Source organism: Drosophila obscura, unplaced genomic scaffold (genome assembly GCF_018151105.1).
Source record: "Drosophila obscura isolate BZ-5 IFL unplaced genomic scaffold, ASM1815110v1 contig_95, whole genome shotgun sequence".
In the NCBI taxonomy this organism is placed as follows: Eukaryota; Metazoa; Arthropoda; class Insecta; order Diptera; family Drosophilidae; genus Drosophila; species Drosophila obscura.
This window is the reverse complement of record NW_024542889.1, coordinates 124,103-150,757: the sequence shown is the minus strand read 5'-3', so window position 1 is coordinate 150,757 and position 26,655 is coordinate 124,103. Positions and strand designations below refer to the sequence as shown.

The 26,655-nt window shown below is 35.0% G+C and overlaps 1 protein-coding gene and 1 pseudogene across 2 annotated transcripts; both read right to left on the bottom strand.

Moving 5' to 3' along the window:
- Nucleotides 1-5,245: 5,245 nt before the first annotated feature.
- LOC121405409 lies at nt 5,246-7,202 on the bottom strand. Of its 2 annotated transcripts, none has more exons than XR_005968548.1 (2): nt 6,258-7,202; nt 5,246-6,196 (listed from the first exon to the last, which is right to left on the bottom strand). XR_005968548.1 is itself a non-coding variant. In XM_041596083.1 (2 exons), the coding sequence occupies exons 1-2, from the start codon at nt 6,538-6,540 to the stop codon at nt 5,248-5,250; spliced, it is 1,236 nt and encodes a 411-aa protein (XP_041452017.1). In that variant the 5' UTR covers nt 6,541-6,747; the 3' UTR covers nt 5,246-5,247. The 2 variants fall into 2 exon arrangements, 1 of the variants encoding a protein (XP_041452017.1); XM_041596083.1 differs by having other exon boundaries at nt 6,254-6,747.
- Nucleotides 7,203-20,805: 13,603 nt separating this feature from the next.
- Nucleotides 20,806-21,909, bottom strand: LOC121405410 (annotated as a pseudogene).
- Between the last annotated feature and the right edge of the window lie 4,746 nt (nt 21,910-26,655).

Genomic DNA, 26,655 nt, shown 5'->3' with positions numbered 1-26,655 from the left:
GGGAGCTTAAACAACCGCTAACCCTGCAGCTTTTGGGTATAAACTCTCAAGCTGCCTTCTACATTAACGAGCAGCTCTCAAGAGAGACGTATGAAATCTTTAAAGAGGCAATGCGCTTAAAAAAGCTCAAGTGTCTCTCTTCGGTTTTCACACGTCGTGCAGTAGTGCATGTAACTCAATCTGCGGGAGCGGAGGTAATGATGATATTTAATTTGAAAGAGCTCCATGCATTACGCGTCCAACCTCCCTTAATTAATGCTAATACTAGGCACAGTGAAGAGAATAGAGAAGAGCAGGCAAATACTCATAAAAATGATGATAGCTTTCGCTAAACCGATGCTTTCCTCTGCTCTCTTACCTGTCAAGTTCAGTGTTAGTTCTGTAAGTACTATATGTTTCGCATTAAATGTTTTGTTTATATATTTATACCTAATTTGTAAATTGCGTGTGCTACTGATAGGGAAAATATGCACACTAATATAAGAAGATCCACAGAGAATAGCAACACAATTATCAAGGTTCTTGCTAAGCAGAAAATCGGCTTACAAATATGCCATATAAATGCACAAAGTCTTTGCCAAAAAATTGAAGAGTTCAGGTATTTGTTTGTGAAGTCCAACGTAGATGTAATATGTGTCTCTGAAACGTGGTTTGTCTCTCAACTAGACGATGTCTTGATCACTTGTGACGGCTATGATTTATATCGATCTGATCGAGAAGGTCATGCAGGTGGGGTTGCAATATACACTAACAACAAACTAAAAACCAAAGTAGTAAGTAAACAACCCAGTGGAAGCGCAATAGAGTACTTGTTTCTTGAAGTCACTGGTAGAGGGAGTTCACCAAAAATTCTTATTGGCTGTCTTTATAGACCTAATCGTTCTACTGACTATTCAGACGCAATTGACACAATTACGACTCTATCTTTAAGTTACGAAGACACAGTCATAACTGGAGACCTTAACAGCAATATGCTAACTGAACGACACCTTGCCGATGCAATGTCGTCTTTGGGTTTAAACCTTGTTAATTCGTCCATGCCAACACACTTTTCTAATACTATTAATACGCTACTAGATGTTTTTTTCGTTAGTGATATTAATAAAATTCTATTATATGACCAAATTGACGTACCAGTATTTTCTAAGCATGATTTAATTTACCTGACGTATGAATTTAACCCACATCTGACTGACCAAATCATTTATTTAAGGGACTTTAAGAACATTAATATTAGGCTACTTTGTACTGAAATTGACTTATATAATTGGAATGCAATATACTCACTAACGGACGTAAACTCTCAACTAAGACAATTGTCCGCGTACATTGACGCACTGTATGATAGGCATGTACCTTTAAAAAGGAAAACTCTTAAAGCTAGCCAAAAACCTTGGTTCAATCGAGGTATTGCTTGTAAAGTAAGGGAACGTAATATTGCATATTCTAAGTGGAAGAGATACAAGACTCCTGAGCATTACCAGCAGTTTAAAATTTTAAGACGGACAGTAACTAAAATGATCGCAACTGAAACGAGAAGGAACGTGCGAGTCGCTTCTGGGGACGCGACTCTACTTATACCCGTACTCAGTCAGTATATACATTTTTGATCTTATGATTTTTTAGAATTTTAGAAAAAAAAAAAATTTTACATTTTCCATTTTTTTGCTACATCTGATATCTACATCTACATCTACAATGTATATTCTACATCTAACATGTAGATTGTACAATGTACATGCTCCATTTAGATTCTAACTCTCCTCCGCTAGGGGTTGCTCGCGCACTGAACGCGGCAGAGTGTGCGAGCGAGAAGGAAAATGAGTTTCGTTGTCGTCGTCGGGAGGGCGGACAGGGGAAGCAACTGAAAATTAATTTCTTCATTCTGGCTATAATTATGATCTGATCTGATTCAGATTCGGCAGTCTGGTAGGTATGGGCATTCTCTATATACTGCGTTTTTAGTTTTATCGTATCTTTAAAAATGTGCCTGCCACAGATTTTCGTCCTTTGTGGGGGCGGAAGGAGGCGGGGCGAAATTTTGAAATACACTTGTAGCAGTGTGATATCACGAGTGTGGAAACCAAATTTGGTTGCCCTAGCTCTTAAGTCTCTGAGATCTAGGCGCTCAACAAGACGGACAGACAGACAGACGGACAGACGGACAGACGGACAGACGGACAGACAGACATGGCTCTATCGACTCGGCTATTGATGCTGATCAAGAATATATATACTTTATGGGGTCGGAAACGTTTCCTTCTCTGCGTTACACACATCCACTTTTACCACAAATCTAATATACCCCTTAACTCTTTTTTGAGTACGGGTATAAAAAGTCACCATTACGCTGAAAAATTCAACAACGCCATATCAACTAAGCAAAGATGGGGTGAGCTTAAAAAACTTGGCATAGGAAACCTGAAAGCTTCCCCTAAAATTACTGCTGATGCTAACGAACTGAACAGAAAATTTGTGCAATCGACCGTACCTGAAAACATGACTAACCCTTACATTGACGCCGTAACAAATACTGACTGTGATAATAGCTTTAGTTTCATGTGCGTAACTCCCTGTGATGTCCTGAGTTCCGCCCTTAAAATTAAGTCAAAGGCTGTTGGTATGGATAATCAGCATCCCAAATTTATTAAAATGATTTTGCCTAGGATAATCAATCATGTAACTCATATATGCAACACAGCGCTTACAACATCAAGTTTCCCAGATCAGTGGAAATTGGCCAAAGTAATTCCAATACCAAAGGCAAAAAATGACTACAGGCCAATATCTATCCTGCCCTACCTATCAAAGGTACTCGAAAATCTCATGGCACAACAAATCAATAATTACCTAGTACAACATTCGTTATTGTGCAATAAACAATCCGGCTTCCGTAAATTCCGAAGCTGTACTACTGCCATTTTAGATGTCACAGAAAACATTAGAGAGGAACTTGACGATAGTAAGGTTACATTTCTGACACTCTTGGACTTTAGTAAAGCTTTTGACACGGTAGACCACAATATCCTATGTACTAAGTTAAACAAATTCTTTAATTTTACTAACACTGCAGTAAAACTAATATCGTCCTATCTGCATGGAAGAAGCCAAGCTGTGAAAACTGACAGTGAAATATCAACATTTCTACCTGTGAGACGCGGAGTACCCCAAGGTTCAATCCTTGGTCCACTCCTCTTCACCCTATATGTTAATGATCTCCCTGGTTCGTTATCCAAGTGTAAAGTTCATATGTATGCCGATGATGTCCAAATGTATGTTAGTTGTCCGTTAAGCAGAATAAATGAGTGTGTATTGTTGTGTAATGTTGAACTGTCGAACGTTAGTAAATGGGCCAACTGTAATGGATTGTCGCTAAACCCTGTCAAATCTAAATGTATTATTATATATAAAAGGTTGCTGAGCACGGAAAATCTGCCTAAATTATCAATAAATAACACGCTAATTGAATATGTGGATCAGGCTGTTAATCTTGGAATCACCATAAACAAGACATTGTCCTGGAGTGACCAAGTAACCAAGGCAGCCGGTAAAACGTATGGTATAATAAGACAACTTTCCTTGACTCAGCAATTTTTGCCAAAACAACTCAGACTCTTAATAGCCAAAACATATCTTATACCCACGCTTTGTTATGGTATTGAAATTTTTGGAAATTGTGATAGGGCATCTCAGCACAGACTAAAAGTGGCATACAATAATGTAGCTAGATATGTCTTCAATGTTAAGAGGGGTGAACACATATCCAGTTTGGCTGACAGCATCAATCAGATGAAGTTTGAAACTTGGAAAGACTACAGAACTTTAATAATGTTGCATAAAATCGTTTATACAGGAGAACCGAGCTATTTATATGAAAAGCTGCGTTTTGGTGTGTCTGCAAGAACCAACAATATTATTAATATTCGTTACAAGCTTGGCTGTTCCGAGCGGCAATTTTTTATACATGCTATTCGTCTGTGGAATCAGCTACCACAAAACCTAAAGAAAATTAGTAGTGCATCGCAATATAGGGAAAAATTAAATTTATACTTAAAAAACTATTAATAGTAATATAAGTAAAAATAATAAAAACAGTAATAGCAAAATAAATATAATAAAACTACAAATTAAATAAATAAAAAATCAAAAATTAACATAAAAATATAAATAGGCTAAGTAGGTTAATCATATCGACTAACACCCAAACAAAGAATTAATTTCCTTTAACGTTTCATGTTTTGTGACTAGTGCATTAATTTATAAGAAACTTTCTTGTCGCACTAGGAAATAAGTAAATAAATAAATAAGATCCCCATTCCACGCCGCTTTTCAGTCGACTTGGGCGATGGTTGAACACCAGTTCAACGGCCGGGAGAATGTTCAGTCGCATATTTATGCAGTAATTAATATTACATATATACACTATATCGAATAAGTCAGGTCGACCCATGTAACGGGAGACATAATAACAAACGACAAGGCATTGTAGCTGAGTCAACAATAACCGCTTCTGCAGCAATTTCTGCCAACGATGCGATCGCTCGTCAGAGGGCAAAAACACTGGTGCAATTGCTGACTATCACAATTGCCCAATAACAAAATATCATATAAAACCCAAATAAATTCAATATTAATTCCAATTCCCTTTTACCATATTCTTACTAGACTCAGCACTTTCTGTACCTTTTGTTCTCTTTACCTATAAATAGAAATTAAGTTTGTTGAATAAAATCAGTATCAGAAACAGTACCATCACTGCCTGTTCACTCATTCTCTACAACTGCAATCAACAGAGGCTGTCGCCGTGTCTTCAGACCCTCATTTGCTCGACGTAGGAATCCCTCTCCGCAGTCCAACTGGTTCAAGTTCTAGTTGCGACGACAAATTTGTAGACGGTTTATGTACCGTATGCATACCAAAACACACACACAATCACACATTAACAAAGTGATTGTTTATTAAATGTAAACTTCATTGAATTTTTTCTTAATAATTGTAAAAATTCTTTTTTCTGAGGATATTGACCATAGGAATCAAAAAATTCAGCTGAATTTTTGCTTTCAAAGTAGAAAGCAACCCAATGAGTTCCTGGACGTTGTGATGAATCTGTGTTTGCTATTATTAGAGCAGGATATTTAGAAATTACTTTAGGAAGCTTATCAGAGGGATAAACTCCTTTAAAAACCTTTTTTGTTTTTGAATGCTTAGAAAGCAAATTATTGATTTGCAATTCATTCAAATTCATTTTTATAATAGAACCCGAATATTTCGATGTTTATCAATATCAATCATTGAGTCATATTCACAGTATACCAAACAAGTAACTGCTTCAGTAAGAGGTTCCGAAAATCGTCCTTCAATTCGAATGGCTCCTTGAGAAATTAAGTTTGAGCAATGGGTTGAATTATAATGGTCAGCAGTTAAGTCAAATGCTAATATAAAACTATTTTTATCATACATTTCCTTTGTAATTTGCAAGCCTCGATCATAATGTCTTATTCCACTTGCTCTGAATAGCATATTATAACCTCTAGAGCTTTGTGCATTTTCAGAGTTCGAGAAATCAAACTCAAGAGCCTGCGATGGTACTTGCACACCATTAACCAATAGATTAAAGCGTTGAATTTTAAAATGTTCAAAATTGAAAGGATTCAAAGTTCGATTGCCAGAATATGATTTGTTTTTTACCATGCAAAAAGCCAAAAAATTAGGAATCTGTCCAATAACTGCATTGTCAATTGATAATGTATTATTTCCTGGGTATATTGTAAATGATTTTACTTGGGCTTTGCTATATGGATAAATAGCATTTTTAGTTTGTAAAACATGATGATGAGCCAATAAAATGCTTGGATTAATAGTTATGTGGTTCATGAAGAGTTGTGCTTCCAATATCTTTAGATTTGATTCAGTTTCAGATTCCATTAAATAAAATGCTGTTTTTTCAATGTTAAAAGTTATTCTTAAATCAACATTATTTATAAGCAGTTTTGGTTGATTAAATATATCTCCATTAACTTTTCCAAAAAGTTCAACCTTATTACTGTTTTGAAAAATTTTTTTAAGCAAAACGGATCCATCGGTATTAACATATCTACCAGATAATAATTTACCATAGTTAGGATAATAGCCTTGAGTGGTTAAGTGACTTTCAGTGGCGTCACTACCATAGTTTAAAATCGTTTGCAAATACGATCTATAATGATAGTTATTATCACTCTGAGAAACCAATATATTATTTAAATATACAGACGAACTTCTGAACATTGAATGTAAAATATTATTCACTACTCCAACATTGTCTCCTTCAATGCTTCCATTATCATTTTTTCTTAGTTGTACAACAAGTCTTAAGTAAACACTTGACAGATCTCGATATGTTTCACCATTTCCTAAGCAAACGAATTCAATTGAAGAGGCGCTGTCCAATGAAGCTATGGGATTGTATGAAACTTCTTCAGTTCTCAGAATAGAGCTTTGTGTGGGATGTGGTTCAAACAGATCCAATTCGCTTTTCATACATTCTATATGGGTGGTCATTTTGATTTCGAAAAAATATCTTTTATATTTAATTTCTTGGAGGATTTTTTCTTTATTGGTCTCGACTGCGTATGTTTGCGTCCTTGTTTAGATGATAAATGAGCTCGTTTTTTCCTAGACCTTCTCTTTTTATTCTTTTTACCTTCACCATTTTGGAATCGTGTAAATTTATTTATTGCTTTATTTGACAGATTTTGCAATGCAATTTTGCTTTGTTCTTGGATAATGTTTCTTAAAGGTTTTCGACCAAACTCATTTATTACAGCCTTTCCAGTTTCAGAGGCTTGATTTTTAATAGCGTTTATCCCCGAAAGGAAGAGTGGTTTTATATAATTAAAAAGCCCACTAAAAAAATTTCCAATTCCTCTACCTTGTTGGATAACTCTGGGTGTCACATATAGACTTCCTATATGATTTAACCCACCACCACATTGATTTAAATAATATTGTTGATAAGATCTCGTCATGATGACTATTTCTACTCTGAACTAATTTAGATTTGTACAGTTTTATTTATAGCATTTCGATTCGTTTTCTGAAGTGTAGAGTAATAAATATTGGAACTGTTGAAGATTCAAATGGTACTTTATATCCTTTGGAATCAGTAATTAATATTGAAATTTCCTTTGGTGACCATATTTCAATAGGATAATATTCAATATTTTTGAATTGCATGAGTTGCTCTTTTCCATTGAAATATAATACTCGAAGACATTGGGGTCTCTTGTTTCCTACACATCTTGGTTTAATAATGTCAGTGTAAACAAAAATCAATCCATTTTCAAAAACTTCAGACTCAATTGATTCATTTTCATATCTAAATGTTTCCCCATTTACTAAGCTAATAACGAATTCTGTTGTTTCGGTAGATATAATCGAGGAATTATTATGATTGACTGGTGTACATTTATTAAGATATAAGTCTGTGATTCCAACTTCCCATTCGTCATTCATATTTTCAGGATTATTTACAATGTTTGTAAATGCACACTTAACGTTATCATTAAAGACATTTAACGAATCATTACTGAGTAATGTAACGAAAAACTGTGTTGTAAATGTCATTTTTTGTTTTATGTTCTGCTCCGTTTATTAATTGTAGGAAACCCAATTAATTTTGTTTTTTCCAATTTGCAAAGGCTCTTTGTTTCTAACAGATCTACTCAACTTTTCCCGTCCGCTTACGTATTTCAAGTCTTGTAATGGTTTTGGTTCACTTTTATCCCTCTTAAGTTTTGCTCTTAGTTTTTGCTGCTTATCGGTAAGCTTTACTTTAGATACTGCTTGTATTTTTGATACTTGAGTGTCTAAAAATGGTGTTTCTAAAAATGAAGTGTCCTTTACTTTACGTTTTTTATGCGTTGACTTAAAAGTTTTTTCAGGCTTTAAATCATCATCGTCGCTGAGATTAGGTAAATCATGTGACTCATTATCTATTGAGAAATCCTTTTTTGGGTTAACATTATTTTTATTGTAAAGAATATCAGTTGTGGGCATTACATCAAACCCGACTGAGTCGTCTTGTGTTTGTGTTCCAATGGTTTTAGATGATGGATGTGATGTTTTCAGACTAGGTCGTACATCCATTGTCTTATTTCTTTTTTTATTTTGATAGTAACACAATTCTTGACGTATTTTAATCCATTTATTATAGTCACTAGTTTTCTTATCATTTAAAAAAGGTAAAAATGTTATATTTATTAAATCGTTTTCATTTTCACCTTTTATTAGTTTTTGATAAGCATTCGGACGCATTAAAATTACTTTGCTTAATTGATGCGTATTTCTAAACATTGCTTAATATTTTTCCAAAAATCCCCGAAAGCAATGAACTGATTAGAATTGGTAAAAATCCTCCCTTTTGGATGAGAACTTTTCTCTTGGAATTGATTGAACGTTTTGGACATGAAATATAACGTAATGCATTTTTATACTTTTTGAGAGCATATAGTTGAGATTTTGATATCTTATGATTTCCTTGTAATGTGTTCAATACTATTTCCACTAATGCTTTCACCGACTCAATATCACAATTACTTATAATTGCATTTCGAAGTTTGTGGTTAGCCCTTTTGAGCACATACAATAAATGTTTGTTCGCTTTCAATCGATTTAGATTCTTTTTGTAAACCATTTTCATCAGCAAAGCAAATTGTGTACACAGAATTAAAAATATCTGTTCGAAATCTCAAGAGATCATTTATTCCCTGAGTAAGGTCAATAAGTAAATAACCATGTGGCTCATCTGTAACCTCCTTATATATTCTAAATAGTTCCTGAGAGTTCTCAGGATAAATTTGTCTTGCCAAGCATTGAAATTGCAGTTTATCTCTGGGGTTTTTGAATGCAACGATGTATTTTGTGTTTAGAGAAATATCTCGCGTATGTGATGATTTATGAAATATGTTTTGTGTAACTACTATTACAGATAAGTTCCTGTGGTGAGATCCTCTCGTGAAAAGCTCGCATACATTTTTATTAAATGCACCCATCATCAAGTCATCTAATATTAAAAGAATGGGTTCATTAGCTTCATTTTCAATTGTTTCAGGAATTCCTTTATAGTATTCGATGTTATTGAAATTTGGTTTAGCGTGTTCCTCACCATAACACCACAGTATTCGATCAATTGAAATACTTAGCATTTCATTCCTTTTGTTTATTAAATTTTCTAAAAACGTTGTCTTTCCAGACCCTGAAGGACCACAAATTAGCATTGTAAAAGGATGTATAAATTGTTTAAACATTTTTTAGTAATTTTTATTTATTAATCATTTATAAATGTTTTCTATAATTTAATTAGGTTTCTCCTGATCGCGTTTTTTGTGACAGTTTTTTTCAAAATGAGTATCAGATCCGCAATAATTACAATAAACAACTTGGGAGTATCCTTTTTTGCGTGGATCATTTTCAAACAAACGCTTAAATGTATCCATTTTAATCAACTAGTTAATTCCAATGCTTAATACATACTGAAATTCTATACATATGAATCACCATTACAGTATACATTATAATTTGAATTTTCCAAGATAACAAAAAGCTTAAATAAATTATTTAGAGCACATCTAAGAGGCATTTTTTTGTGAATTCTACAGTTGGTAAAAAAATTTGGATATAAGGTCAGACTTTTTCCAATATCGATATCAATAATGTTATTTGTTAAATACTTTGATAAAAACTTTTTTTTAATTTCACCTCTTACAATGACAGTGTTAAATCTGTTTAGTGGTGAAAGTATTTCACCTAATCTTAAATATGATATTTCACCGTCTGACCATTCCAATCCATTTATGGTGTGATGATGTATGTTTTGTTGTTTAATCATTTCATTATCCAATTCATTTAGGTTGTATGGTGGTTTGAAATGAAAGAAGTTTGGAGTTACTTGCATAAACGCTAATTCCTTAATAAAAATTTGTTTGTTATTTCCAAAGAGATATTGAAAATCAACAATAACGCTTGATTTCCTGTCGATTGTGTTCATGTTGGCTTGAGATTTTGTAATAAACTAAATGAGTCGGTGATAGCTTTCTCCTTTATATACAGCTCATTTCAGTAATAGTTCTCAGTTTAAAAAAAGCATTCAACTCTAATGGACACGCTTCAATCAAAAAAGAATTAGGTCTACTAGAAAGAAGCAGGATCACGAAGTCATATTCGGACTCGAATATTATGTAATACATAATTTAAAGTTAAAGTGTGGGTTTTCAACTTCAAGAAAATTCACTCCCATGATCTGGATGCAGCAAAGCAAAAACAATTTCGTTGGATTAGATAAAGATGAATGGATGAAATTGGTTACATACAAGGAGTATATTCAATTAAAACTTGATCAGTATGATTTCTTGATGCCTGATACAATTATAGACCATCCATTATTAGGTACTATAAAATGTAATTTTAGATTTCGAAAATCCGATAAGCAGTATGTTTTTATAATAAATCAGTTTGGAAATAAAATTGAATTTGATAGTGAGTCCTGGAGATAATTTTTAAGATTAGGCATTTTTTTTACTACATTTTTATGTTGGAATACGATACCTAAACAACAAATTACATTTCTTTACTATAATAACATTATTCCTAAGTGTGCAGAATTGCAAAAATTTGATGTTCAACTATCTGATTTAGACGGAACTTATGATAGAAATGTTGAAATAGATTTAACCCGGTTATGTTTCGAAATTTCCAAAAAAATGTGTAATCAAAGAAAACGCGATGTTCTCGAGTATAAGCAAACACTATTAAATAAGCAATCAATCAACAATAATATTAAAAGTAAAAATTAATAAAAATGAGTAAGCAGCAAGTTGTTAATGAAATACATAAGCCTGCTAGAAAAAACTTTACTCGTCGCAAATTCGTTCAAAAGGGCATTAATGACACTTGGCAAATAGACTTAGTTGAAATGATCCCCTTTTATAAGGAAAATAAAGGATTTAGATATTTGATAACAGTGATTGATACGTTCTCGAAGTTTTCATATGCAGCTCCCGTTAAGTCTAAAACAGCTTCAGATGTGTCATCAGCAATGAAGAGAATATTTAATATATCTAAACATATCCCTAAAAATATTCAATCCGATCAAGGAAAGGAGTTTTTCAATAGTTCCTTTGGAGAGTTAATGCGAATAAACAACATAAACCATTACCATACATATACACACCTCAAGGCATCTATTTGTGAACGTTTTAATAGAACATTAAAAAATCGTATGTGGAAAATGTTTAGTATGCAGGGTAATCATGTATGGATTCATGCCTTGCAGGACTTAGTAAATGATTATAATAATTCATATCACAGAACCATAAAAATGAGTCCTATAGATGTAGACAAGCAAAATGAAGAGTTTATTTTAAAAACAGTTTATAATATTTGCAAGGTATTCCCCAAAAATAAGTTTTCCATTGGTGATCCTGTTAGAATAAGTAAATATAAAGGTATTTTTACGAAGGGATATGAACCAAACTGGACAACCGAAGTTTTTAAAATTTTAAAAGTCAAGTCTACCAATCCTGTAACATATGAACTGGAGGACTATAAGGGGGAAATGATCAAAGGCTCCTTTTATGATCAAGAACTCCAAAAAGTAAAAGATGAAAATGCTTTCTTAGTTGAAAAAATAATCCGAAGAAAACATGATAAAGTTTTTGTTAAATGGTTAGGGTTTGATGAAACACACAATTCATGGATAGATAAAAAGAATTTATTAAAATAATTAAACATCAAACAATTTTTGATGTTGTTTTTTTTATTTTTTATATACATACATTTTTCATTAAAAGTTATACAAAATATATACAAACGAGAAGTATACCCGTATACCCGTACTCAGTCAGTATATACAGCTTATGATTTTGTAGAATTTTGGAAAAAAAAAAAAAATTTTACATTTTACATTTTTTTGCTACATCTGCTATCTACATCTACATATACAATGTCTATTCTACATCTAACATGTAGATTCTACGTGTTCCATTTAGATTCTACATCTCCTCCGCTAGGGTTGCCTCGCGCACTGAACGCGGCAGAGTGTGCGAGCGAGAAAGAGAATCAGTAGCGTCAGCAGCGCTGGAGAAGGAGAGGGAACCAACAGAAAATTCATTTCTTCATTCTGGCTATAATTATGATCCGATCTCATTCAGATTCGGCAATCTGGTAGATATGGGCAATTTCGACGATACTGCGCTTTCAGTTTTATCGTATCTTTAAAATTGTGGCTGCCACAGATTTTCGTCCTTTGTGGGGGCGGAAGGGGGCGGGGCGAAATTTTGAAATACACTTGTAGCAGTGTGATATCACATGAGTCTGGAAAACAAATTTGGTTGCCCTAGCTCTTATAGTCTCTGAGATCCAGGCGTCAAACAAGACGGACAGACGGACAGACGGACAGACGGTCAGACGGACAGACGGACAGACGGACAGACAGACATGGCTCTATCGACTCGGCTATTGATGCTGATCAAGAATATATATACTTTATGGGGTCGGAAACGTTTCCTTCTCTGCGTTACACACATCCACTTTTACCACAAATCTAATATACCCCTTAACTCTTTTTTGAGTACGGGTATAAAAATATACAATTACTTATCATATTTTTATACTAAATCTAAATATATTCAATTCAGATTACTTATACAATATTTTGTGTATCATTACTAGAATATAAAATATTTTGAATTTCAAAGTGATTATGAGCTAATGTTGAAATATTATCAGGCAATATAAATCTCTTGTCATCCTTATAATTAAGACTTATCTTATTTACAATTTCAGTATATATTTTATGACCTCTACTTCGAATAACTCTCTGCTGACCATAATAAGTTTTTTTATGTTTAATGCATTCAATATAATGATCATGCGATAATCTTTTCACTACTGACTTTTTGACTCCTTTAACCTTTTTTACGTTATCAAAGTCAGAGCTATCATCTTTTGCAACTAAATATGAGTATGCTTTTGCTTTTAATCCTGCAAAAGAGGTCATTATCCGACCTGCATTTTCGTCTTTCATTAAACCTAGTTCCTTGTTATTAGCACGATGTATACCGAATCTGTTTGAGGTTTGATAGTTTGATGTGTCAAAGCGACTAGGATTGTCTTTAATTAGTTCATAAAAATCTTCTTCTGATGATATAATAAATGAATCTGTATCCATATAAAGTATTTTTGATGATGGACATTTTACAGAATGGAAATTATAGAAATAGTCGTACATTAACCATTTTGAAAGTTCTAATACACTAACTCCAATGTATATGGGTTTATCATAATAAATTTTTGATTTAGTTGATTCAATTGCAGCTAAATTATCTCAAAAGACTTCAACACTGTGAAAATTATGTCTAGCTATGCGTTGTCTAAACCCTGCGGAATTCTGTCTGGATTCATAATTTTTGACTAATGCAACCTCACGACGCTTTTCTACATTTTCCATCGTTTTGCCGTATACGGCATTGACCATTAATTTAAAAAAATTTATCTCAAACTCATTTACAGCTAATTTTCTTAGTGTTGTATTTAGGTCAATATAAGGCTTTAACCAACAGGACTGTTTAAAAGATAGTATTCGAGATATTTTTTCTACAATCATACCTTGCTCTATACATAACTGCAGCTGTTTTAAATGTATTATATAATTCTTTTTATCTGATAAATCAGCTATTAATTTGGGCTGCTTTCCTCCTGGCGGAATTTTATTTTCGGGGCAGAATGGTAAACTATTATGTTTATTATGAACATTTTTAGGATATTTCAGATCTACTTCTAATATGTATCCTATATTACCTCTTGCTGTATATTAAGAGCGTTGAAAGATAAAATTTCATTATTACTTAGAAATTTAAAATTGGAATATGGAAGTGGTTGACTCATAGCCCATCCATATAAATTGTTGGCGTCAATATATGTCAGGTAGTTTATAGGATCGCTAGACTTGAATTTGTCATTTAAGTATTTGTTATTTGCTGTAGCGATCCTTTGGGTACATTGAGTCAACCCTCCCCGGACTGCAGTTTTTAAAAAGTTATAAATATCAGGATCACTTATAAGTTCCAATTCTATCTTTGTGTATTTAAGCATTGCATCCCATGAAACTGAAGGAGCAGTAACATAATTAATGGGATCTAGTCTGTATACTCGTGAACAAAGAGTTCTAAAATTTTCGAATACATCGGCAAGAATTAGAACATCGCTTTCCAAGTATAATTTTAAGTAATCTCTAATACTAGTACAGTTAAACATTCTCCACACGCTCTGAGCAAAGTTATAATCTTCCACGCTACATTCCTCATCATTCAGAGAATTATAAAAATATTCCCTTGAAGGGAGCTGGGATTCCTCAAATTTTTGAAAACTATCTAAATAGTCATAGGGAAATACTCCTTTTCTTCGTAGCATGTCAAATTTTTCGTTTTGATATTTGCTGTTCAATATTTTGAAATTGGATACATCCATATAGCTAGCAAGTTTTTCTAAACTCGAATTTAAAAATCTATTTGAATCTATGTATCTTATTTTATATTGATGAAGATGTGAATCAAGCTTGCAAGTTTGAGTTAACGCAATATATAACTCTTTATTGCAAGGAATGGGTTTCAATTCATCTCTTATCGATGTTACAAATAAGTGGATGTCATATCGAGACAAGTTGTGACACACTACAGGGAAAAAGGGATCGCTTAATCTAAATGTTTGTTTACAGACCTTATGAATAGGCCCTACATATTGGCCCGTGAATTGATTGAAGTATTTTTCACGATCATCAACCAAAATTTGCTCATCGCAGGCACAGCACGCTTCGTGTTCCTGACAGTCTTCATCCCAAATATTGAATTCATATATGGGCTTTTTACTAGATTTCCAGTACTTCTCATAAAGGCCATCAGTTTTAGCCCTAAGCACTTGACAGAATTTTTCAATACAATCAGGTCCTGAAATAACGAAGTCGTAATGCTTAGAGTTTATTTATATTTATTTATTTATTTTATAATATTTACCTTCATATGTCCACATCTCATTTAGATGAGGATTGTATTTATGTGCAACATAAAATGAAACTGCACATGCTGTATGCCTCTGCGCCATAGTAGTCGATGATTTGGAGGGATCATTAAGATTTCTATGGAAATTTTCCAAAACAGCCTCGATGTCAGCATAAATTACGACTGGGGGTGAAAGTTTTTTCGACCAACTTTTAAATATGGTTTTAGTATTGGGTTCTGGATATAGAGCCGCAACTTTTCCACACTCCTTAGTGTCGTGAATAGTATTTGTAGTACTATAAAATTGCAAACAGTTATCGCAAAAATATGCTGCACTATGAGATTTACTATGTTGGGAATAGCATAACTTCTTCATGCACGTTATATAGGCATAATGCATCATTTGCATATCACTATTGATGCCTAGCAAGTTTATATGATTAGGACGAATTTTATTAGTCCTCACTGTGGGTCCCACAACGTTTTTACCATTATCATCAATTTCATATATATTGATGCTGAAATCCTCATTGGCTTTTTCGAATCGCTTTATTCCTTTGCTTGTTATTGGAAACTCAATCTCAGAAAAATCGAGTCTAAAACCGTTATAATGAATTATTTCCTGGTTTATGTTTAAAATGCGATAGCTTGATGGGATTGCTAATTTGTCTCGAGCCAACCTTTTTTCAACTGATCTTGTAAATGTAGTTTCTGCATGTCTTTTATATGCTAATGATGCTAAAATACACCACTTGAAACAAAAATCATCTACATTTTTAACATTGATGATATGATAGCATTTCGTGATTTTATTTTTTTAGGAGCTTCTATATACCCCCTTGCAGGGATGTGTTCCAGTTTAATTATTGTTAACTCAAAATATTTAAAATTTTTTATAGCCCAACCTGAATCCTTCTCCTGGAATTCGCTGCTTAAAGTTATAAGGTTTTCCAGAGCGTTATTTAAGTGTTCATCAATGAACTCTTGCTCATATATGGGTTTGTATGAAGATATGAAATGCTTCATTGTTTCTGTCAAGGTTTCATCATCAGTTTGCTTGACATACAGACCATATACTTTTAAATTGAACTTTACGGCTCTGTACTCGCTCAAACAACAATTAAGTAAATTGATTATATCATTTTTACAATCATTATAAAAATCTTTTAAGTCAATCCGATTACTTTTACTGGATTGAACCCGATATGATTTTATGGGAAATTTCGAGTTTGATGCCAGGTTGATAATATTAGGATTGTTATGTATTTGGTCTGCAGCGGCATTCTTATGCTTTTCAGACATAATATGGCGCTTTTCCTTCGAGGGAGTGTAACTCTCACCGCATATTGCACAGTCAATGTTTTCCGCTGGTGCATTCATTCTAGGCCGTTTTGAAGATCTTGAAGTTGACTGTTCTCGGAGGTCAGTTGTCGAAGAAGATTTCCTCATTAGCACGTTGAAAGCATTTCTTTGAGCAGAACATACCTCATAATGAGAGTCTAGCTCTGCTAGTCGAGGAAATTCAAACATAGATCGCACTCAACTTTTTTCTGGGGACCTAAGCAACTCTCATAATGAGAGTCGATCTCTGTTCCCTCTAAGGATTTATAGCATAGATTGCACTTAATCGGAATCCGCGGTTCCTACGCAACTGTCGTAGTGAGAGGCGAACTCTGTTAATTTAACAAACTCTGAACACATAGTGCACGCGATTTCGGGATTCATTTTGAAATTTTTATATTTTGTTTGATCACTTTCACTATTAGAAGAGAACTAAGAGTTTTTCATAAAAAGCGTTCTATTTATCTGCCTAACGCCTACTCAGTCTTTTGTATTCAACAGGTTCAGTACTCGTTTAAAACCGGTTTCAAAACGATTTCTTCTGCTGACTATGTAATAATAGGATGTGAAATTCAACCAATAAATACATTCAATACCAGGTACCTATACCTGAAATGCACTTATTCTTTTGTGTAATCCTCGCTTGGAAAACCTGTTTCAAACGAATCCTATGATTCTCTGGGGGGATGTAACATGTAATAGTAGGAAGTGAAATTCACCCAATCAGAAGTAAGGAAACATTGAAAATAAATTTCTTAAATGTAGTATTCTATTTATTATACCTATGTATGTATGTATATAATATTATGATTAGAAAAATACATCGAATATTTTTATTATACATATGCTTTCTCGCCTTATTTAAATCCAGCCTCAGTTCTTTCCAACGCCGCTATTAACTCAGCGTCATCTTCATCCCGAAGTAGATCCCTGAGTCGATCCCTTTCGCCGCAGTCTTGATCATCGACCAAATCGAAAATATGATCATCATCCGGAAAAACGAATGGCGTTTCAGTCATGGAGTCCTCACCGACATATTCCTCAAAAATGTATTGTGATGATATCATGAGGTCATCATCCTCACTATCATCATCCCATTTAATCTCATTAATAGGATTCCAATTCCTCTCGATATAATTTTGGGTTTTAATTCCAAAAATCAGTGACAGGTCCACGGAGTCTGGCTGAGAATCCAGATTTATGGTTTCCTCCGGTTGCGACTCAATAAAAATGACCTCTAGGTTATCCATCTTTGTATACAGTTTACTAGTTTCTGTAATAGCTTATAGCTGTGAGTAGCTATTATATAGGCACTCAACTATAGGACAGTGTTGGGAATACAATACAGAGAAGGAATTTAAACAGAATAGTAAAAAAAGGTTTAAGGTCAACGAGATCCTTTTACAGGTAAATGCTTTGGAAAAAAACTACCTCTAAACTATCACATCAGATATAGTTCAAGGAGATGAAAAACCTGTTTGACAGTGTTTTCGAAGAGCCTGAGTGAGAGGAAGGATCAAAGGGTAGAACTCGTTTAGAGAGAGAGAGAGGGAGAATGTAAGGATTGATTTTGATTTGTCACAATTTTCAGGTAAAACGAGAAGGAACGTGTGAGTCGCTTCTGGGGACGCGACTCTACTTATACCCGTACTCAGTCAGTATATACATTTTTGAGCTTATGATTTTTTAGAATTTAAAAATAAAAAAAAAATTTTACATTTTACATATTTTTGCTACATCTGTTATCTACATCTACATCTACAATGTATATTCCACATCTAACATGTAGATTGTACATGTACCATTTATATTCTACATCTCCTCCGTTAGGGGTTGCTCGCGCACTGAACGCGGCAGAGTGTGCGAGCGAGAAAGAGAATCAGTAGCGTCAGCAGCGCTGGAGAAGGAGAGAGAACCAACAGAAAATTAATTTCTTCATTCTGGCTATAATTATAATCCGATCTAGTTCAGATTCGGCAATCTGGTAGATATGGGCATTCTCTACGATACTGCGTTTTTAGTTTTATCGTATCTTTAAAAATGTGCCTGCCACAGATTTTCGTCCTTTGTGGGGGCGGAAGGGGGCGGGGCGAAATTTTGAAATACACTTGTAGCAGTGTGATATCACATGAGTCTGGAAACCAAATTTGGTTTCTCTAGCTCTTATAGTCTCTCAGATCTAGGCGCTCATCAAGACGGACAGACGGACAGACGGACGGACGGACGGACAGACGGACATGGCTATATCGACTCGGCTATTGGTGCTGATCAAGAATATATATACTTTATGGGGTCGGAAACGTTTCCTTCTCTGCGTTGCACACATCCACTTTTACCACAAATCTAATATACCCCTTAACTCTTTTTTGAGTACGGGTATAAAAAGAAATTTTACATTTTTTTGCTACATCTGTTATCTACATCTACATATACTATTTATATTATACATCTAACATGTATATTCTACATGTACCATTTAGATTCTACATCTCCTCCGCTAGGGGTTGCTCGCGCACTGAACGCGGCAGAGTGTGCGAGCGAGAAGGAAAATGAGTTGCGTTATTGTGTTCAGGAGGGGGCAGGGGAAGGAACAGAAAATTAATTTCTTCATTCTGGCTATAATTATGATCCGATCTAGTTCAGATTTGGCAATCTGGTAGATATGGGCATTCTCTACGATACTGCGTTTTTAGTTTTACCGTATCTTTAAAATTGTGCCTGCCACAGATTTTCGTTCTTTGTGTGGGCGGAAGGGGGCGGGGCGAAATTCTGAAATACACTTGTAGCAGTGTGATATCACATAAATCTGGAAACCAAATTTGGTTTCTCTAGCTCTTATAGTCTCTGAGATCCAGGCGCTCATCGAGACGGACAGACGGACAGACGGACGGACGGACGGACGGACGGACAGACAGGGCTATATCGACTCGGCTATTGATGCTGATCAAGAATATATATACTTTATGGGGTCGGAAAATTTTCCTTCTCTGCGTTACACACATCCACTTTTACCACAAATCTAATATACCCCTTAACTCTTTTTTGAGTACGGGTATAAAAAAATCGATATTGATTTTACAGAATTTCCAGAGGAGAAAAGAACTTAGTTCACATTTTCACCGATAGTGAATTTTCAGGTAAAAAAAATCGATATTGATTTTACAGAATTTCCAGAGGAGAAAATAACTTAGTTCACATTTTCACCGATAGGTGGCGCCACCAAGTAGTAATGAAAAGGGACCTTCTTCTTATATTTACTATAATAAGTTCTCTTTGCATTCATCTTATACTTTTATTCATTGATTGCACATCCTATATATAAATATAGGTAACTCTACTCTTAAAGGATATGATTATGGTAAATATCAGAAACTAAACCATATATATTTTTATAAATTATTTTATTTCAACATGATCATGGTAAATATCAGAAACTGAAACCATTTATTTTCCCAAAACAATATGAAAAAAATATTTATTTGAACATGATCATGGTAAATATCAGAAACTGAAACCATTTATTTGAAAACCACATGTTGCTGAGAATAGGGTTGTTGAATCAAATATCATGTTTCACATCCTTAAGCAACATGTTGCGAATTTAGGATTTACTCGCAACACGTAGAAGGTCCCTTTTCATTACTACTTGGTGGCGCCACCTATCGGTGAAAATGTGAACTAAGTTATTTTCTCCTCTGGAAATTCTGTAAAATCAATATCGATTTTTTTTACCTGAAAATTCACTATCGGTGAAAATGTGAACTAAGTTCTTTTCTCCTCTGGAAATTCTGTAAAATCAATATCGATTTTTTTTTACCTGAAAATTGTGACAAATCAAAATCAATCCTTACATTCTCCCTCTCTCTCTCTCTAAACGAGTTCTACCCTTTGATCCTTCCTCTCACTCAGGCTCTTCGAAAACACTGTCAAACAGGTTTTTCATCTCCTTGAACTATATCTGATGTGATAGTTTAGAGGTAGTTTTTTTCCAAAGCATTTACCTGTAAAAGGATCTCGTTGACCTTAAACCTTTTTTTACTATTCTGTTTAAATTCCTTCTCTGTATTGTATTCCCAACACTGTCCTATAGTTGAGTGCCTATATAATAGCTACTTACAAGTTAGATGTAGAATATACATTGTATATGTAGATGTAGATATCATATGTAGCAAAAAAATGTAAAATGTAAAATTTTTTTTTTTTTCTAAAATTCTTAAAAATCAGATGCTCAAAAATGTATATACTGACTGAGTACGGGTATAAGTAGAGTCGCGTCCCCAGAAGCGACTCACACGTTCCTTCTCGTTTTTTATTGGGTTTAAAATTTTATTATTTTCTTTATTGTAAATAATTTTATTTAGTTAAGTTAATAGAAAAATTTAATTCTATCTTATGTTTTCAAAACATATGCTTGTTCAAGCTCATTAACTAATTAATTTAATAAATTATCTCATCATTTTCTTACTAAAGGGTTAATTAAATAGTATAAAAAATAAATTACTGTTAAAATTTGTCCTAATAAAACGTAAGGTTCTTCTACTGGTCGGGCTCCAATTCAGGTTAATAAAATTACTGTTACTAATATAGTTCAGAATAAAATTTGATTTGATTTGTTATAAAAAGGTAAAATTATTAAAATTGCGATTGATAATACTAAAGCAATTACTCCTCCTAATTTATTAGGAATTGATCGAAGGATTGCATAAGCAAACAAAAAGTTTCATTCAGGTTGAATGTGGGCTGGGGTTACTAAAGGGTTAGCTGGAATGAAATTATCAGGGTCTCCTAATAAATTAGGGTTAATTAGAACTAATAAAATTAATAAAAAGATTATAACAATAAAACCTACGATATCCTTGAATGTGAAATAAGGATGGAAAGGAATTTGATCAATATTTCAATTTAATCCAATCGGATTATTTGACCCTGTTTGGTGTAAAAATAATAAATGAATTATAGTTATAGCTAATATAATAAATGGTAAAATAAAATGAAATGTAAAAAATTGTGGTAAGTTGCGTTATCAACAGCAAATCCTCCTCATACTCATTGTACTAAGTCTAGTCCTAAATAAGGTACGCTGATAAAAGATTTGTAATTACAGTAGCTCCTCAAAAAGATATCTGTCCTCACGGTAATACGTAACCTATAAAAGCTGTTCCTATTAGTAAGAATAAAATAATTACTCCGACTAGTCATGTTGGGGTGAATAAGTAAGATCCGTAATATATTCCTCGTCCTACATGTAGATAAATACAAATAAAAAAAAATTATGCACCGTTGCATGTAAGGTTCGTAATAATCATCCGTAATTTACATCACGACAAATGTGGTTTATTCTGTAAAAAGCTATATTTACATCAGCTGTGTAATGTATAGCTAAAAATAGTCCTGTTAAAATTTGAATAATTAAACATAATCCTAATAAAGAACCAAAATTTCATAATCTTGAAATATTAATAGGAGCGGGTAAATCTACTAATGCATTGTTAGCAATTTTAAATAATGGATGGGAGGTTCGTAAAGGTTTATTCATTAATTAATTAATTTATTATACGTAAAGGTCCCTTAAATAAGGGAAAACACTTGTGTAGATTGTGAATGATTTCTTTCTATTAATCTATGGTGTGCTCAAGTTACTGTAATTCCTGATGCCAATAAAATTGCTGTATTTAATAGAGGAATTTGGAATGGGTTAAAAGAAATAATTCCTATTGGGGGTCAAGAAGCTCCAATTTCAATTGCTGGTGAAAGTCTTTTGTGGAAAAATACTCAAAAAAATCTTTAAAAAAATAGTACTTCTGATAAAATAAATAAAATTATTCATAATCGTAATCCAATAGTTACAGCATAAGTATGTGTTTCAGTTATTTATTGAGTAGGATAATAATGTGTACAGAAAAATGTAAGGAGACGTGCTCGCGAGAAATATATAGGCACACGACACATAAAAATCTCGTATCGATAGATCCTCGGAGCATCAGTGTACATGCGCAGTGTTGCTTTGAGATCGATAACTTATATATCGTGGCGGTCACTTTGAACACTCCTCCTCAACACAACGCATGCTTACAAAATTTAAACATACTTAATGCTACTTAAACTAGCTTTCGAATACATGTCAAGGCAAATTATAAACTTTCTTTTAAGCCAAAGGCGAATACAAATTTATGATGTTTAACTTTGGCTAAGTTCTTTGTAAGGACATCTGCTATCATTTCATCGGTTGGTAGATACGCAATGTCGACTTCACCTCTCTTAAGAACCTCTCGAACATGATGAACCTTGACGTCGATGTGTTTTGTACGTGCATGAAACATAGGGTTTCGAGCCAGCTGCTGTGCTCCTATGTTGTCACCGTACATCTGAATAGCTGACTCTTTGGACATCAGCTTCAAGTCGATGAGTAGGTTTTGAAAGTATATCGCCTCCTTTGCTGCAGATGATAAGGCGATGTACTCAGCCTCCGTGGAACTAAGCGCGACTGTCGATTGCTTTCTTGACTCCCAAGAAATCGCTCCTCCTGCCAAGGTGCATACATAGCCAGTGAATGACTTGCGGTTTGTCATATCACTTGCCCAATCTGCATCGACAAAACACTCAATTGCCTTGCCTTGTTTTGTGTAGCATATTTCCCAGTCGATAGTTTTGGCTAGATATCGAAGGATATGCTTAGCTGCCGCTTCATGCTCGGAATGGGGATCCGTTGCGTTGCGTTGTGCCAACTTGTTCACTGAATGAGCAATGTCCGGACGAGTCATAACTGCAAGATAAGATAACTCCCCAATTAGCTTTTGAAACGATGTCATGTCGACCTTGCGGCAGTCCTCTCTGTTGCATGACACCTGGTAACCAGCTTCCAGCGGCGTGGGCGTCTGTCGACAATCGTTCATGTTGTACTGTTCGAGCAATTCTCTAATGTACTTCCGTTGGCTGATTGAAATTGCTCCAGTACTGCCTTCACGTTTCACTTCAATACCTAGGAAGTAATGCATAGGCCCGATGTCAACTACGTCAAATTCTGCTGCGATCTTTGTTTTGATATCAGATAGATCGTCCAGGTCGTTGCACGCCAAAATAATGTCATCTACGTAGACAGCTAATAGACACATATTATTACCTGGTCTATAATAGAGGCATGGTTCATTGGCAGTCGGCACAAATCCAATGCGTCGCAGCGTTGCATCTAACATAGAGTTCCAAACTCTTCCTGACTGTTTAAGCCCATATATGCTCTTGTGAAGACTCAAAACGTGATTTGGATAATCAACGCTGACGAAGCCTTTGGGTTGCCTCATAAAGACCTCATCTTGCAATTCTCCGTTTAGAGGAGGCCATGTTCGACTGCAAGTGCAATTATCAACCTGATAGTTGCATGGCGAACAACCGGTGCGAATGTCTCCTTGTAGTCGATCCCGTAGCGTTGGCTACAACCTTTTGCTACCAAACGTGATTTCAGTCTGTTCACGCTTCCATCCGGATTTGACTTGACAGCGTAAACCCATCTGCATCCAATAGCCCTCATGTCGCTAGGCAATTCAGTAAGCGACCACGTGCCATTCTTGACGAGGGATTCGTACTCGTCCTTCATGGATGCTTTCCATAGCTCACCTTCAGTTACCCGTTCAGCTTCTTCGTAGTTTTGAGGAACTTGTACGTCTGTTGCTAGTATCGCATTGAGCATATGATATTCTTTCCTCGGTCTTCCTGGTTTGCCCGTACGTACGATGGATGGACGACCTGGTCCTCTCTTGGGTTCTGGAAATGCAAGAATTTTGTTATCGGACCTATTCTCCTCCTGAATCTCTGGTGCATTTTCTGGATCTGTAGAAGACTCGTTTTCTATATCGTATTCAGAGTCCTGGTTTTGTTGAACCTCAACTGATGCCATGTCATTAGAATCTGATGGCTCTAGTCTGTCCCCTTCAGGTTCTACAAAAATGACATCCCTACTCTCTATGAGTTTTCTGTTTTCTTTACTGACCAATCGATATGCTTTGGCCGTATCGGAGTATCCCACCATTACATACTCAAAACCTTTTTGTGCGAACTTTGATTTCTTAGTTTTATCTAAAGCAATTGCTACTGAGCCAAAAACTCTTAAGTGCGATACCACTGGCTTTCTACCTGTCCAGATTTCAAATGGTGTAACACCATTCAGGGAACTTGTTGCCACTCTATTTCGCAAATATGCGGCAGTTCGAATCGCTTCAGCCCAATAGCATTCACTCAACCCAGAATGCAACAGCATACTTCTTGCCATTTCAACCAATGTTCTGTTCGCCCTTTCTGCAACTCCGTTTTGTTGCGATGTATATGGCACTGTTAAGTTTCTCATTATTCCATTTTCTTTCAGATACCTATCAAAAACGTTTGAAATGTATTCTCGGCCATTGTCGCTTCGTAGAACTTTAACTTGTTTTCCAGTTTGGCACTCAACTTGACTTTTAAACACTTTAAAAGCATCAAAAACCTGATCTTTGGATTTTAGAAAATATACTGATACATATCTGGAACAATCATCAATAAATGTTGCGAAATATCGATTTCCTCCTATCGATTGCTTTTGCATTGGACCGCATACGTCACTATGTATCACGTCTAGTACACCCTTTGACCTGTTTGAGCTCGATTGAAATGGTTGAACGCAAATTTTACTTTTTGCGCATGTTGCACATACCTTATTTGGGTTGCAAATGCCCTTGAGACCTATTACCATCTCCTTACTAGCCATTTCCTTTAGTGCGTCAAAATGTACATGACCGAACCTGTTGTGCCATTTAAATGTATCTGTCTCAACATTTACAATGTTCATGCACTTTTCCTGATTGTCATTAACCATAAACAATCCATTTTCTAAATGTCTCAAACAAAACTTGTTTGCCATTGCTTAATGCTTTTGCGACTGATATAAAATTGTACTGTAAATCTGGTACCAAGATAACATTATCCATTGTAACCGCTCTATCACCGAACTTTACTTTTACAGTTCCATGCCCTTCAGGAATAAGTGATTTCCCGCCGGCTAAAAATACTTTTTGATTAACGTGAACGACACAAAGCGATCCTTGTCGCAACATAAATGCGCCGTTGCGCCACTGTCTATGCACCATGCATTTACCATCCGGTCATCAGACTTAGCAACATTTAAAATTGGTACATATTTTTCAGGTTCCACTTTGGTATCTTTGGTTACACAAAGCAATGTACCCCATTTTTCCCCACTTTTGTAGCTTACGCCCTTATTGTTTACTTCTTCCTGCTTTCTTTTGACACGACAATCTGTTTTAAAATGCCCTTCTTTTCCGCAATTAAAACACTTCTTGCCTTTCTTAAAGCTTTTCTTAAAGTTTTTGTTGTCATGGCTAACATGTAGTTCTGCGCTGCTTGTTATTTCCTTGTAAACGATATCTTCCTGCCTATTCGCTTGTTCAGAAATTTTAATTTTTAGCACACTTAAGCTCGGTAAATCATCCCGCGTCTCAATCGCAACAACAAAACTTTCATACGATTTTGGCAGACCATTTAGCAAAACAACATATAAAAGCTTTTCATCAACCTTTATGCTGACCTCTGCTAAAGCCTCATGTACCACCTGGAATTTGTGCAAATATTCCTGTGCATTCATGTCTTCCGACATTTTCAGCGACAACAACTGTTTGATTAGCAGCACACATCTTGCTGGTCCGCTTGGTCTGTGAATTGCATTTAACTTTTGCCAGGCCTGCGAAGATGATACACAATTTTTAACATTGTTCAGTTGGGTCGATTTAACACAAAGTAATATTGACGCCAACGCCTTTTGATCTTTCAGCTCAAAAGCTGCGCGTTTCTCATTAGTTGCATTTTCACTCAGCTCTATTTTACCACTCACTACTGGCCACAAATCATTTTGTATGAGAACACTTCTCATCAAAACTTCCCATGTGCTATAATTGTTTTCGTCCAGTTAGGTTAGGTTAGGTTTATAGGGCTGCTCGACTGAAGTCGAGGTCACTCGGAGGCAAGTCTGCCCATTGTGATGCCCACACTCGTCACGGGATATTGTCCGGTGCCTAGGGAGGTTTCGCGAACCATGCCGAGGCCTCTATAAAGAGCACCAGTTTCTCTAGAGGCATGTTTGCCAGGCTGTCCAGATCTTCGTAGAAGGCGCCACCGAGTATTCGGTGACGTCTCCCCATGAGTGCAGGACAGTTGCAGAGAAGGTGCTGGATGCTCTCTATTTCCTCCTCGTCCCCGCAGCTGCGGCAGAAGTCATGGTGGGGCAGTCTGTACCTTGTGG

What these genes read in the sequence shown, in the direction of transcription:
- LOC121405409 (XM_041596083.1), bottom strand. Translation starts at nt 6,540, where the DNA reads ATGACCACCCATATAGAATGTATGAAAAGCGAATTGGATCTGTTTGAA. An exon ending in CATTCAATGTTCAGAAGTTC is followed by an intron (nt 6,197 to 6,253) that starts GTCTGTATATTT and finishes CTATCATTATAG; the next exon opens with ATCGTATTTGCAAACGATTT.